General features: G+C 45.3%; 1 protein-coding gene across 1 annotated transcript in view; it reads right to left on the bottom strand.

Moving 5' to 3' along the window:
- The window catches only part of tec (tec protein tyrosine kinase), a 22135-nt gene extending 13819 nt beyond the window's left edge, over positions 1–8316 (bottom strand). The window contains exons 1-6 of the mRNA XM_072458956.1: positions 8137–8316; positions 7024–7128; positions 4439–4520; positions 2948–3076; positions 1617–1657; positions 314–513 (exon numbers count right to left, since the gene is read on the bottom strand). Of these exons, the coding sequence (XP_072315057.1) occupies positions 314–513; positions 1617–1657; positions 2948–3076; positions 4439–4520; positions 7024–7128; positions 8137–8274 (695 nt within the window). The 5' untranslated portion in view covers positions 8275–8316. The remainder of the gene's footprint in view (positions 1–313; positions 514–1616; positions 1658–2947; positions 3077–4438; positions 4521–7023; positions 7129–8136) is intronic.
- Positions 8317–15586: the final 7270 nt, after the last annotated feature.

Raw genomic sequence — 15586 nt, 5'->3', positions numbered from 1 at the left:
ACAAGTAAAGAAAGAGAGAAAATAGAGGACAGAAAACAAGTAAAAAAGTAAGAAAGAAAGAATGAAAAACAAGTAAGGAAAGAAAATAAAAAGAAAGAGAAAAAGCAAGCAAAAGAGAACAAAAAACTAGCAAAAACGAAAATTAAAAACAAATAAAGAAAGTAAGAAAGAGGAAAAAGAACAAAAAACAAGTAAAGAAAGAGAATGAGTATGTAGTTTGTACTCTAGTTTGTAGTGTTGTAGTATTAGTTGACATCTGATTGTTTACACTGTGACTGTCAAAGATGCTCTGTGCGACAGAGTGCTCACTCACCCGTATTTGTTGCGTGCTTTGTACCAGTTGACGTCGCACTTCTCCACGATGACGTACTCCTGGCCCTTCTGCAGGCCCAGGTCGTGAGGCTCGGCCCCGGGGAAATCGTACAGGGCCACGACCACCATCTCCTGCTGAGGGGGAGGAGACTCGCTCACAGGGGGGGAGGAGCCAGGGGGAGTGGGAGGGATCGGCCGGCGCTGCAGCGAGAGACGGAGAGAAGCTTAGGTGTGAGAGAGAGAGAGAGACATGGAGATATAGGTGAAGGAGAGAGAGACATGGAGAATGAGGTGAGAGAGACATGGAGAATAAGGTGAGAGAGAGAGAGAGAGATGGAGATATAGGTGAGAGAGAGAGACATGGAGAATGAGGTGAGAGAGAGAGAGAGAGAGAGATGGAGATATAGGTGAAGGAGAGAGAGACATGGAGAATGAGGTGAGAGAGACATGGAGAATAAGGTGAGAGAGAGAGAGAGAGAGAGATGGAGATATAGGTGAGAGAGAGAGACATGGAGAATGAGGTGAGAGAGAGAGATATGGAGAATGAGGAGAGAGAGAGAGAGAGAGAGACATGGAGATAGAGGTGAGAGAGAGAGACATAGAGATAGAGGTGAGAGAGAGAGACATGGAGAACGAGGTGAGAGAGAGAGAGACATGGAGATAGAGGTGAGAGAGAGAGACATGGAGATAGAGGTGAGAGAGAGAGACATGGAGAACGAGGTGAGAGAGAGAGAGACATGGAGATAGAGGTGAGAGAGAGAGACATGGAGAACGAGGTGAGAGAGAGAGACATGGAAAATGAGGAGAGAGAGAGAGAGACATGGAGAACGAGGTGAGAGAGAGACATGGAGATAGAGGTGAGAGAGAGAGACATGGAGATAGAGGTGAGAGAGAGAGACATGGAGATAGAGGTGAGAGAGAGAGAGACATGGAGAACGAGGTGAGAGAGAGAGAGACATGGAGAACGAGGTGAGAGAGAGAGAGACATGGAGAACGAGGTGAGAGAGAGAGAGAGACATGGAGATAGAGGTGAGAGAGAGAGAGAGACATGGAGATAGAGGTGAGAGAGAGAGACATGGAGATAGAGGTGAGAGAGAGAGAGACATGGAGAACGAGGTGACAGAGAGAGAGACATGGAGAACGAGGTGAGAGAGAGAGAGAGACATGGAGATAGAGGTGAGAGAGAGAGACATGGAGAATAAGGTGAGAGAGAGAGAGAGAGAGAGAGAGAGAGAGAGAGAGAGAGAGAGAGAAAAGCGATAGAGAAAGGGAGAATGAAAGGGTCGTCATGTGTTTTCTCTTACCCGCTCCTCTCCTGGAATGGGGGGCAGCGGTTTTCGGGAAACTAAACACACACAAAAAAAGAAAGGAAAAAAGAACAGAAACCAAATGAACCCGAGCTGAACGTGGTGTTTTTCTGATGGTGCAGGTGCCGTCACTCAAGCGGCACCTTCACGCCCGAGTCCGATTCAGCCCAGTGCGTTTCACTACAGCCACTTCCTGTTTGACACACGAGTCTAGTTCTGCTAAATGAGGCAAAAACGTGGCCGTAAACAGTCGGTAAATGTGGCCGCAACTCTCGACTCGTCCAATCCTCCAGCCCTGCACGTGTAAAAGCTACTAATTTAAAGTAAAATGCTGTCATTCGAAGCATTTTAAAACCTCTTAAAGGGCCTGTGACAGGTTGGACGACTCATTGAAATAAAATGTAGTTAAGATACAAATATATAAAAAAATTGCTAAAGAATTATACACATTTTATCCCAGAATTGCACATTTTTGAGGTTTATAATTTTACTTCCTGTTTGTAATAGATGACATCACACTAGGAAATTACCCATCAAAAACTGGGCCAAATCATCTAAAGTAAAACGAGCACCTTTACTTTAGAGGGTCAAACTTCCTGTCATTTTCTACAGATATTTCAACTTTTCTCCACAAATAGCTGCTCGATTGGTGTAAAACTATACCTTACAATTAAAATGGGTTTAAATATGCCAAATAAAGTCATATACGCCCTTTAAGCTGAGTTTAGCCCACCAGACTTTTTCTTCATTTCATACTTTTTGTCCACTTATATTACTTATATTTAATCCCAAAAATCTAGGCAGAATTTAAAATCTGAATTTCCTCTGTGCAGAGCTTGTTTCTACTTCAGAATACAAAGAGTCCAGAGGCCCAAAAGTACATATCCCTTGAGAAAAGTACACAGCTAGATACACTTTTTCCCACAAATACTATGAAGCTCAACAGTGTCTCGTGTCCCTCTCGTGTTTGTCGGGCCCCTGTCCCTCGTCGCACACGTTTAGAGAACGCCCCACCTTTTCAGATAAGACGTTTTAGGCGTATTCATTAAAAAATGGCGTTGCCGGCAGTATTATGTTCAACGTCCAACCACATTCAAGTTGATCAGTTGCTTGGCTCTAGCGTTGACCCTAGCATCTCCTACAGTTCTGTCGTAGCGGTTAAATACTATTATTACTATTATTAATATTATTAGTATTATTAGTATTATTAGTATCATTATTAGTACTGTTCGTTCCATTTTTCCTCACGGTTTTCAACTCGACAACCATCGCAGCATCGAGACATTACAACTCAATCAAACGTTCAATCAAAAGGCCGATTTTCTTACTGTCTCCGAAGAGGTTGTACTCCTCGCAGCCGGGGGCCATCTTGTCCACCTGCCGGCAGCAGAGCCACGCCCCGTCCTGCCAGAACTGAGGGTGGAACTTGGCCACCACCGTCGAGTTCTCCTTGATCTCTGTTCAGTTTGCACAGACACAAGCAAAAGTTCAGTTCATACAGAATACGATACATTCTTTGTTGTCAGTGGTTCCGATAGAAAAGATGTTGAACTTTATTCCAGTTTTTATTTCATGTAGTTAGGTCCAGTAATCGCAGAGATGTTAAGCTCAAACCAGCTCAGAACATCTGCATTTTAAACTGCAAATTCTGTCATGTTTCGGTGTTCGGATTTAAAACGGCTCAAAAAAACAAAAATTTTAAAAAGTATTTAAATTAGGATTACAATTTTGGCGGAAAACGATATAGTTCTGGAAAGTATTGCGATTTCCATCAGATTTCATGTCCACGTTCATGTTTTACTCTAAAGTTCACATCTTAAACACGTGCAGTCGAGCTGTAACTACGGCAACGATCATTTTAGATTTTTTTGAATAACCAAATAAAGGTGGAAATACAGTGTTTGACATCTTTTGTTGGTGTTTTAGAGCCTGTTAAAGGTCCAAATAACGAGGATCAAATTACAATAATGACCTAAACTTTAAACTAATCTGTCATGCATTTTTGTTTCCGTATTTCATATCCTTGGCAGAGTATAATAAGATAAGATATTCCTTTATTGTCCCACATGGGGAAATTTCATAAGAAGAGAGAGCGTTTACACCGGGCTGCCAGCTGTACCAGCGCCTTATGACGTGATAATCTATTACGCATCGTGTTTTTTGCACACGAAATTACTATATGTAACTATTTGGAAATTGCAACTAGGGATAATCGTGATTATTCAGGTCATAATGTAATCGTAAGAACCAAAAAATAATAATCGTGATCATTTTAGAAGTAAAATTTTGTCTTTTAAATTCAATCTCTAGCCAAAAAAGTAGATTTTTTTCAAATCTGGCAGTTTTTTTTGTGGCAAATTTGACTTTATTTTGTTTTTCAGATAGTTCAGTTTCCGAAACCCGCCCACAAACATGAGGAAGAGTCACACGTCAGACCACGAGAACGAACAATAATTAAACATTTCACTGTTGTTTAGTCTCAATAATCCTGAATAATCGTTAAATCTTGACGTTGTTTTTTCCTCAATATGATCGTAAAACTAATCGCAGCTCCAATTTGAATATAAAACGTTCTTTGTCGTACAAATTTGACATCGTTAAAACAGAACATACAACCGGAAAGTTCCACCAAATGGCTTTAAATGAAATATCTCCATGGATACGAGAAGATCGGACTTTTGCAACGCATTTTTGAGCAACAAAACGCCCGTAATTGGAACAAAAACATTGCACATGTGACTTTCCCACGAACATCTGCAGCTTCGCGGAGGCGGGCGCAGTAGCTCATGTGAAACTGTGGTCGCGACGTGTGAACGCACCGTCTTTCAGGCTCTGCACCCATTGGCTCCGGCTGTCGTGACTCGGGGCGAACACGTAGAGCGTCGTGTTGTCGTAAACCACCTGAACGCACCACAGCAAGTGAAAAGTTAGCCAAACACTTCCCGTAAATGTACAATCCGACCACTGTGCCAAACGGCTAGCATTTTCCGTGCGTCGTTGCTACATTTCCGTACCAAAACGTTGCTTCTGTGTGGAGTAAAGTGCACTCAAAGACACTGTAAACCTCAAAATATAAAAGTACAAGCAACTTTTTGATGAAATATCGCAACTTGTACTCTTACCTTTGCTCCGTTTCAGTGCAGACGACTATAATTACCAAGCACTTTTACATTTTAAGTCTTTTTTTGGGATATGACAGCGTGTTTTTGCGTCAAAGTTTGGTCAAAAAGGTAAAAAGTAGCACAGAATAAAACACTATCAACAAGCGCTTCTAGGGTTCCGTAAAAAAAATAGGGCGAAATAGAAGCAACTTTGTATTGGAACATGCAGAACGCAGTCAAAACGAAAGCGTCCGAGGCCCTCTGTAGTCGTGAAAAAGATTTAAAGTCCTGTAAAGTCATGGTTCTTGAGATGATCAAGGGGGAAACCAGCTCAAAAAGCGTCTTCGAAGTGTGGAAAATACAATAAATGGAGCATGTCTGCGATAAGTCTGTAATCCTTTTGTCGTTCAGTCGATTCATCGGTCGATGGCGTCTTGATCGGCCATTTTTCACTTGTCTAGTCGTTATTTTATGTAGATTAAAATGATTTCAGCAAAAAGGAGAAGCTACAGCGTGAGCTAGCTGGTTATATATCTCTAACTTTTAACGTTTACTTGTACTTTTCTGTATAAATAGTCGTTTTTGTGTGAACTCGTGCACAGTTGTAGTCTTTTGAGTGCCGTTTGTGTCAAGTACTTGGAGATACTTCACAATTTCGATAGCTTTTGCCCGCGTTTAGTCGATTAATCGGTCGATGGCGTCTTGATCGGCCATTTTTCACTCGTCTAGTCATTATTTTATGTAGATTAAAACGATTTCTATGGGACAGCAGCAAAAAGGAGAAGCTACAGCGTGAGCTAGCTGGTTATATATCTCTAACTATTAACATTTACTGGTACTTTTCTGTATAACTAGTCGTTTTTGCGTGAACTCGTGCTCGGTTGTAGTCTTTCGAGTGCCGTTTGCGTCGGATACTTGGAGATACTTCACAGTTTCGATAGCGTTTGCCCCCGTTTTGTCCGGGCGTGTCTTTGGTCGACAACAGCACTAATCTAGAGTCGTTTTACACCTCGTTTACATCCAAAGAAGAGCACGAAAACATCTGGAGCGAGTAGGTGTGTCCCGTGTTGGCGTGTCCCGTGTAGTCGTGTCCCGTGTAGGCGTGTCCCGTGTAGTCGTGTCCCGTGTAGGCGTGTCCCGTGTAGGCGTATCCCGTGTAGTCGTGTCCCGTGTAGGCGTGTCCTGTGTAGGCGTGTCCCGTGTAGGCGTATCCCGTGTAGTCGTGTCCCGTGTAGGCGTATCCCGTGTAGGCGTATCCCGTATAGTCGTGTCCCGTGTAGGCGTGTCCCGTGTAGGCGTATCCCGTGTAGGCGTGTTCCGTGTAGGCATATCCCGTGTAGGCGTGTCCCGTGTAGGCGTATCCTGTGTAGTCGTGTCCAGTGTGGGCGTATCCCGTGTAGGCGTGTCCCGTGTAGGCGTATCCTGTGTAGTCGTGTCCCGTGTAGGCGTATCCCGTGTAGGCGTATCCCGTGTAGGCGTGTCCTGTGTAGGCGTGTCCCCTGTAGGCGTATCCCGTGTAGGCGTGTCCCGTGTAGTCGTGTCCCGTGTAGGCGTGTCCTGTGTAGGCGTGTCCCCTGTAGGCGTATCCCGTGTAGGCGTGTCCCGTGTAGTCGTGTCCCGTGTAGGCGTGTCCTGTGTAGGCGTATCCCGTGTAGGCGTGTCCTGTGTAGGAGTATCCCGTGTAGGCGTGTCTCGTGTAGGCGTATCCCGTGTAGGCGTATCCCGTGTAGGCGTGTCCTGTGTAGGCGTGTCCCCTGTAGGCGTGTCCCGTGTAGGCGTGTCCCGTGTAGTCGTGTCCCGTGTAGGCGTGTCCTGTGTAGGCGTGTCCCGTGTAGGCGTGTCTCGTGTAGGCGTATCCCGTGTAGGCGTATCCCGTGTAGGCGTGTCCTGTGTAGGCGTGTCCCCTGTAGGCGTATCCCGTGTAGGCGTGTCCCGTGTAGGCGTGTCCCCTGTAGGCGTGTCCCGTGTAGGCGTGTCCCGTGTAGTCGTGTCCCGTGTAGGCGTGTCCTGTGTAGGCGTGTCCCGTGTAGGCGTATCCTGTGTAGTCGTGTCCAGTGTGGGCGTATCCCGTGTAGGCGTGTCCCGTGTAGGCGAATCCTGTGTAGTCGTGTCCCGTGTAGGCGTATCCCGTGTAGGCGTATCCCGTGTAGGCGTGTCCTGTGTAGGCGTGTCCCCTGTAGGCGTGTCCCGTGTAGGCGTGTCCCGTGTAGTCGTGTCCCGTGTAGGCGTGTCCTGTGTAGGCGTGTCCCGTGTAGGCGTGTCCCGTGTAGGCGTGTCCCGTGTAGGCGTGTCCCGTGTCGTACCTGAAACGGATACTTGTTCTGGCAGGGGATGATGTTTCCTCCGTTCTTCACGATCTCCACGCACCGGACGCGGCTGAGGTCGATCAGGCCTTTCCGGAAACGCTTCTGCGGAATTCACAAAAAACGAGGAAACGGTCGGTAACGGGCGGCGGGCGAATGCGGGCGGAGCTCGAAGGCGTGCGCCGCGAACGGAGACCCGGCTGTTCACTCTGAGCTCTGCGTTTATTCCCCTTTCGCTCATCACGTCACGTTCATACACACGAGGGTCAGTGAAGCGTCTTGCCAAAGGACACAACGTCAATATGCAGAGTGGAGGTGTGATCGCTTTGCCTGGAATGTTCCACAGACTGGCATTAAAGTCCATATGAAGGATGTCCTCTTTTTTTCTAATTATGACTTAGTTAGAACCTGTGGTAAATGTTTATCATAGTTTTACTTCCGTTAAGTTGCAGTTTGTGAAGAAATTTGGAAAAATAGGGAGTTTAAAATGACAGGAAGTAGAGCGAGCTGAATCCCTCTGTGATGTCATCAGTGTGCGACACAGAGACAGTTTACACTCACATACTTTTCTGACAGTTTAAACCGTTGTTCGGCAAAAAAAAGGGTGTTTTATAGTTTTATTGTGTTTCAGATCAGAACAGTTGTGTCGTTTATGTGGAGTTTGGCTCTTGTTTACAGTCTGGTTGCTAGGTAACAGCTGTGGAATTGCCTCCAACTATGTCATATCTGTGCTCATATCCAACCAGGAAGTACAGTTATAAATATTTCATACAGACTTCAGACACGTGAAGACTAACGCTCTGTGAGGCTTTGAAGCTACTCCTGTGAGGCTTTACGCTCACGTGGTTAGCTAGCGTCCGGCTAAAATGGACGTAGAGCGCCGTCTAAGCTCCTCCCACCACACTGCGACCCCGGCGTGCGCGGTCTCGACGCCGGAGTCACCTGTCCTCATGGAGAATACTCATTTGATCCTTCTAAACGAGCCCCAATTCGAGCCGGTGCTGTCCCTGAACCTCTGGAACAGCTCCAAACAAACGCTGGAATGCTGGAATGCCTTACTGCGGAACATCTCCGTGGCGACGAGCAGGTGGCGGGTGAGCGGTCTCTCCTCACCTCGACTCGCCCGTCGTAGTAGCTCAGCGCGCTCTTGGTCAGCACGAACAGTCGCTCTTTGTAGTTCAGAGGAGACGTCTTCTTTTTCTGCTGCGACCGTTTGATCAGAAGCTCCTCCATTAGCGTCTCGGCGCTCATCCTGGTCCCGCCCACCGACCTCAGCCCATTGATGATTGGTCACATGGGCGAGTCTGCGGCCGGACTGTGGGAAATACTTTCAATTACAAACTGGAAGGTCACAAAGGCTGCATCTAATCTGCAAACATTAACAACATCTTACCGGGTCTAAACCAGGGCTAAACCAGGGCTAAACCAGGACTAAACCAGGGCTAAACCAGGACTAAACCAGGGCTAAACCAGGACTAAACCAGGGCTAAACCAGGACTAAACCAAGACTAAACCAGGACTATTCCAGGACTAAACCAGGACTAAACCGGGGCTAATCCAGGACTAAACCAGGGCTAAACCAGGACTATACCAAGATTAAACCAGGACTATACCAGGACTATACCGAGACTAAACCAGGACTAAACCAAGGTTAATCCAGGGCTAAACCGGGGCTAAACCAGGACTAAACCAGGGCTAAACCAGGGCTATACCAGGACTAAACCAGGGCTAAACCAGGGCTAAACCAGGGCTAAACCAGGACTAAACCAGGGCTAAACCAGGGCTGAACCAGGACTATACCAAGACTAAACCAGGACTAAACCAGGGCTAAACCAGGGCTAAACCAGGACTAAACCAGGACTATACCAGGACTAAACCAGGTCTAAACCAGGGCTAATCCAGGACTAAACCAGGGCTAGACCAGGACTAAACCAGGGCTAAATCAGGGCTAAACCAGGGCTAAACCAGGACTAAACCAGGGCTAGACCAGGACTAAACCAGGGCTAAACCAGGGCTAAACCAGGACTAAACCAGGGCTAAACCAGGGCTAAACCAGGACTAAACCAGGACTAAACCAGGGCTAAACCAGGACTAAACCAGGACTGAACCAGGTCTGAACCAGGTCTGAACCAGGTCTTAACCAGGACTAAACCAGGTCTAAACCAGGTCTAAACCAGGTCTGAACCAGGTCTTAACCAGGTCTTAAACCAGGTCTAAACCAGGGCTAAACCAGGACTAAACCAGGGCTAAACCAGGTCTAAACCAGGGCTAAACCAGGTCTAACCCAGCTCTCCTGATGATATAATAAAAGAATAACTCTTGGACCATGAACGTTGCATAACAGATTATCTTTGTATAAAGAGGCTTGAGTCCAACTCTGCCACAAACAAACACTTTTACATTTAACCTTCACACACATCTGAGATGTTTCATTTTTTCACTTTGAATCATTACACAAGGCATTCATTAACCTGATGGATTTAGTTATTTTATGACAGTTTATGACAGAAAATATGACTCTCACCTTTAGTTCAGTAAGTGCCTTTCACACATTTTATACTGTCAGCAATTTGAATTATTGTACTGTAAATGAAACACAATTTAATACCATACAAACACATTTATTCATATTTTTGAGGATCCAAAAGCTCGTTGTGTAACCCTTTGACCCTTTGTAAAGTTTTACTGACAAAAGTGAATATCTCAATCCTTTATTTATTAGCAATCCATCAGAAAAGTGCTAAAACATGCTGGTAAATGCAGAGATTATGGTCGCTTTTAGTAGTCGACGGTCAAACAACTATTTGTATTGCACGTTGAGACTTTTTAAATACATTATCGACAAAATAAAACGGAAATATGGTGACGGAAGACTTCTAGATAAAGAATATTTCAGGATTGCATGATATTCTGAATAGTCGATGACACTTTGCCTGGTTAATGCAGCAATTTCAGACAGAAATGCAGAAATATGCAAAAAAAAACACATATCTATATATACAGTGTAATATCTCTATGACTTCTTACAATAGCAGCTTTTAAAATAGATTTTTTTACCACACCTGAGGTTCTAAATCTGCTCATAAGGTTTATCACTGATTTAGCCCTCATGCTAACAACGTGCTAACACAAAACACACACGTCAGAAGCAGAAGTGTGAAGATGATCAATCCAGAGTGGTGACATTTAAGTTTATTTTTACCTGCGTTTGTTTGTGGCGTTCAAAGAGCCACTTCCGTCGGCGTTGCTATTTTTATAGCCAAAAAAACCTGTTTCTGCACGTTTCCTGTCAAACCGTAAGAAGTACGACTGTACAAGGAAGAAACGCTTCAAAGGTGAATGGCAGTTACACACTCTGCATCATGGTTTATGGGGTCTGTGCCACTAAAGGGCTGGTGTTTGTAAAGGTACACCGTGTAACCTCTCTGTCTGTGTGTTGTTTTACGGATAAGGTCCCAGCATCTGCGTCCCTTTGCTCATTTTCAACTAACGCCGTTTTTCGTCGTCGCCCTTCGAGGAAACGGCTGCCGTTACAAAAGTGAGGCAGTGTCAATAAAAACATTCCTAGCTCCAGACCAAGTTACAGGTCAGATCTGCGGAATCGGGATAAGCGTTTGTGTTTTTCAAGATGTTTTCGAGCAATAAGCTGCGATTAGGTTACGTGAAGTACGTGTTCATAAGACGGAAGAACATTCACCAAAAACACCAGGGCCAAGCTCCAGGTCACGGGCTAGTCTCAGTCAAGTCTCGGGCTACTCTCGGGGAAGTCTCGGTCTGGTCTCGGGGAAGTCTCGGTCTGGTCTCGGGGTAGTCTTGGTCTACTCTCGGGGTAGTCTTGGACTACTCTCGGTCTAGTGTTGGTCTACTCTCGGGGTCGTCTTGGTCTACTTTCGGCCTAGTCTCAGGCTACTCTCGGGGTAGTCTCAGTCAAGTCTCGGTCTAGTGTTGGTCTACTCTCGGGGTCGTCTTGGTCTACTCTCGGTCTAGTGTTGGTCTACTCTCGGGGTAGTCTTGGTCTACTCTCGGTCTAGTGTTGGTCTACTCTCGGGGTCGTCTTGGTCTACTCTCGGCCTAGTCTCAGGCTACTCTCGGGATAGTCTTGGTCTATTCTCGGGGTAGTCTTGGTCTATTCTCGGGGTAGTCTTGGTCTACTCTCGGGGTAGTCTTGGTCTACTCTCGGTCTAGTGTTGGTCTACTCTCGGGGTAGTCTTGGTCTACTCTCGGTCTAGTGTTGGTCTACTCTTGGGGTCGTCTTGGTCTACTCTCGGCCTAGTCTCAGGCTACTCTCGGGGTAGTCTTGGTCTAGTCTCGGGGTAGTCTTGGTCTACTCTCGGGCTAGTCTCGGGTTACTCTCGGGGTAGTCTCGGTCTAGTCTCGGGCTAGTCTCTGTATAGTCTCGGGCTAGTCTCGGGGTAGTCTTGGTCTGCTCTTGGGGTCGTCTTGGTCTACTCTCGGTCTAGTCTCAGGCTACTCTCCGGGTAGTCTCGGGCTAGTCTCGGGGTAGTCTTGGTCTACTCTCGGGGTAGTCTTGGTCTACTCTCGGTCTAGTCTCAGGCTACTCTCGGGGTAGTCTCGGGGTAGTCTTGGTCTACTCTCGGGGTAGTCTTGGTCTACTCTCGGTCTAGTATCAGGCTACTCTCGGGGTAGTCTCGGGGTAGTCTTGGTCTACTCTCGGGGTAGTCTTGGTCTACTCTCGGGGTCATCTTGGTCTACTCTCGGGGTCATCTTGGTCTACTCTCGGTCTAGTCTCGGGCTACTCTCGGGGTAATCTCGGTCTAGTCTCGGGCTAAAGTTTTTATCCATCTATCTATCGACGTCAGTGACAAAAAGCCAAATTGCTATTGAAAGAGCTTGTTATGATCAAATGTTGACGATGAATGAACTGTATGATCAACATTAAGATTTTAAACATCAAATCAAATGTATTCAACTGTACGTTATGTTGATTTTACACTCAATCAACATGGAAACTCGACTTCAATGGTGGAGTCAATATCACTTCTCTTTAGTCATGTTTTCTACGGTTTACATAACGACTGTAAAACAATGATTAATCGTTGTTGGCTGTAGGCGGTTTTATTGCCCTTTTTTCCGGCAAACGATTCAGACTTTTCATGACAAGGACCAGTGGACTGAGAAAAAACCTTGTGCTTTTATCCACAATCCAATCCCTTCAGTCAGTGGCGTGCGGTCAGGGCAATCAAGGCAAGCAGTGATTGACCAATGAAATGTGAAATGACCGTGTGTCACAACAACTATGTATAAATTGGTTTAAAATATGTCCAAATAAGCTCGTTTTCCCCTCACTTTTGCTGCTGAAGCTTGGCGGACTGTAGGTTACTATGTTATAACAGTAGGTTACTCTGTTATAACAGTAGGTTACTATGTTATACCAGTAGGTTACTATGTTATAACAGAAGGTTACTATGTTACAACAACAGTAGGTTCCTATGTTATAACAGCAGGTTACTATGTTATAACAGTAGTTTACTATGTTATAACAGGAGGTTCCTATCTTATAACAGAAGGTTACTATGTTACAATAACAGTAGGTTACTATGTTATAACAGTAGGTTACTATGTTATAACAGTAGGTTCCTATCTTATAACAGCAGGTTACTATGTTACAATAACAGTAGGTTACTATGTTATAACAGTAGGTTACTATGTTATAACAGTAGGTTCCTATCTTATAACAGAAGGTTACAATGTTACAATAACAGTAGGTTCCTATGTTATAACAGTAGGTTACTATGTTATAACAGCAGGTTACTATGTTAACAGTAGGTTACTATGTTATAACAGTAGGTTCCTATCTTATAACAGCAGGTTACTATGTTATAACAGTAGGTTACTATGTTATAACAGTAGGTTCCTATCTTATAACAGCAGGTTACTATGTTATACCAGTAGGTTACTATGTTATAACAGTAGGTTACTATGTTATAACAGCAGGTTACTATGTTATAACAGCAGGTTACTATGTTATACCAGTAGGTTACTATGTTATAACAGTAGGTTACTATGTTATAACAGCTTTTTGCATTCTTCTCTACCTTTTTACTCAAGATAAATCATCTTTTATTCGCCTTGTGCATGTTTTTATCCATTTCAACAGGGAAACTGCTCCCTTTAGTCCACAACCATCACCGCCGCGCATTTCTGCTCATTTATTCCATCCACAACATTAATTATCCTCTCAAAACAAACTCAAAGCGCAAAGGTCCGGTCTTTCCGCGCGTCGCCTGAAGCGCCGTCTCCGCTCCGCGTGCCAATGACGCGCAGCCATCGCGCAAAAAGCACCGGGCTCAACGCCACTCTCTGCCCCACTCTCTGCCCCACTCTCTGCCCCACTCTCTGCGCCACTCTCTGCGCCACTCTCTGCCCCACTCTCTGCGCCACTCTCTGCCCCACTCTCTGCGCCACTCTCTGCCCCACTCTCTGCCCCACTCTCTGCGCCACTCTCTGCCCTCTCCCTCCTCCACAAACACGGGCTTCTCTTTCACGTCTGCGCTCTGTTACGTCACGAGCGTGCGTAAAGCCGGGACCCGCAGCGCGCGCGTCTTTTTGCGCGTCCAGACTTTGACCCGCGCGACCGGACGCAAGAGAAACGGGACAAAAACACGCACATTCCGGACCAGGTTCCGGACGGTTAGGCATCGGTTTCTTACCCCGTGGCGGCACCGGGGGCTCCAGAAGCTCCAGAAGCGGCGGGAGACGCGGGAGACGCGGGAGCGGCTTCAGCGCGCGTGGGTCACATGTGTCGCGTGGGTTTGCGGAAATGAAACGCACACTTCCTCGTTGTGTGTTTCTGAACTTGCTTGAGGTGAGAGTGATCTGACTGAGAGAGAGAGAGAGACTGTGTAAGAGGTTAATGAGTAATATACATCATTATATTTGTTTATGGCTCATTAAAGTCAAATACTTTTACTTCAAGAATATATTCACTCTTAAATATAACAGTTATAGAAGCTTTGAAGGGCCCTGAACCCTTTATAGTGGAACATTTTGTCCTGAATTGTTCATTATAGAACCTCAGAGGGTTCAATCCTGCATCATTTATATTATTTGATTCATTTTTACCTTTTAAATCATTTTTTAATGTTATTTATTGTTTCTGTAACGTATTAAGTACACTAGTGATAACAGAAGACGCATGTTTCAAAAATATATTCACATTTATTCAAAGATGTGTTTCAGATTGTAGCAGGTGAGTGTGATGTTCCATGGCTGGTCTGGACTGAAGACGCTGAGCTCATCTTCTGAAACATAAACAGAGTGAAATGACTGGACGTCCTGCAGATGTGACGTGATCTGACTCGTACCATGTGACGTGTGAGTCTTTAATCTGAAATATGGAACGTTTACATTTCATACGAAGCACAAATCACACTAAATAATTTCCATTAACAGCAAACTCTTATCAGTGTGTGGCCCCTCTACCCCCCTCTACCCCCCCTCTACCCCCCTCTACACCCCTCTGCCCCCTTCTACCCCCCCTGCCCCTCTCTGCCCCCTCTGCCCCCCCTCTACCCCCCCTCTACCCCCCCTGCCCCTCTCTGCCCCCCCTCTACCCCCCCTCTACCCCCCTCTACCCCTCTACCCCCCCTCTACCCCCCTCTGCCCCCCTCTACCCCCCTCTGCCCCCCTCTACCCCCCTCTGCCCCCCTCTGCCCCCTCTTGGTGGTGGTCAGAGTGATGGTGCAGATTAGTAGCCTCGCTTCTGCCGGTCTGTCCCAGGGCAGCTGTGTCAGTCTTAATGCTAATAATGACTTGGGAGGAAAGTAAAGTAAAGTATAATCAAAATGTAGAAGAAATCACTTTATTTCTGTTCAGGGGGTCGACCTGTGGTTGGATCTAACAGACGTAACCATAGTAACTATATTTGACACTGCTCAAAACAATAATACGTCACAAATATAAGAATAAAGTTTAAGTTGTGTATCTGAGAAAGGTAAACGTGCCTCTGTAAAGCGTGACCTTCTGTTTTATATCGTTCTCTTCATATAATCATGACATAACGTTCTAAATACATATAATCATGACATAACGTTCGATAATCATGACATAACGTTCTATAATCATGACATAACGTTCTAAATACATATAATCATGACATAACGTTCTAAATACATATAATCATGACATAACGTTCTATAATCATGACATAACGTTCTAAATACATATAATCATGATATAACGTTGTAAATACATATAATCATGACATAACGTTCTAAATACATATCATCTTTTCCCTTTGGCCTGAGCTTAAAGTAAACTTCACTCAAGGGTCCTCGTGTGAGAGTAAAACCTGCATCTGTAACGGAAGTCGTGGTTTTGTTCACGTCATTCTTTCATTTCCTCTCGTTCTTTTCTTTGTTTTGTCTCTCGTCGACCGGGTCTCACTTTTTACACTTTTAATAACAGAATATGTTTCACAATCGCTTATCATTTTATGTTGACTCGATCCTGTTTCTGTCTTTGCCTCTGCAACGTGGAACAAGGACAACGAGGATTCTTTTAAATGAAGGTGATTGTTACGCACGTCGTCGTGTGAGTTTGT

Source organism: Eucyclogobius newberryi, unplaced genomic scaffold (genome assembly GCF_026437365.1).
Source record: "Eucyclogobius newberryi isolate DKJ021-1_F unplaced genomic scaffold, fEucNew1.0.hap1 SCAF_22, whole genome shotgun sequence".
NCBI classification, from domain to species: Eukaryota; Metazoa; Chordata; class Actinopteri; order Gobiiformes; family Gobiidae; genus Eucyclogobius; species Eucyclogobius newberryi.
The sequence above is the reverse complement of the archived record's forward strand: the minus strand, read 5'-3'. Positions and strand labels throughout refer to the sequence as shown.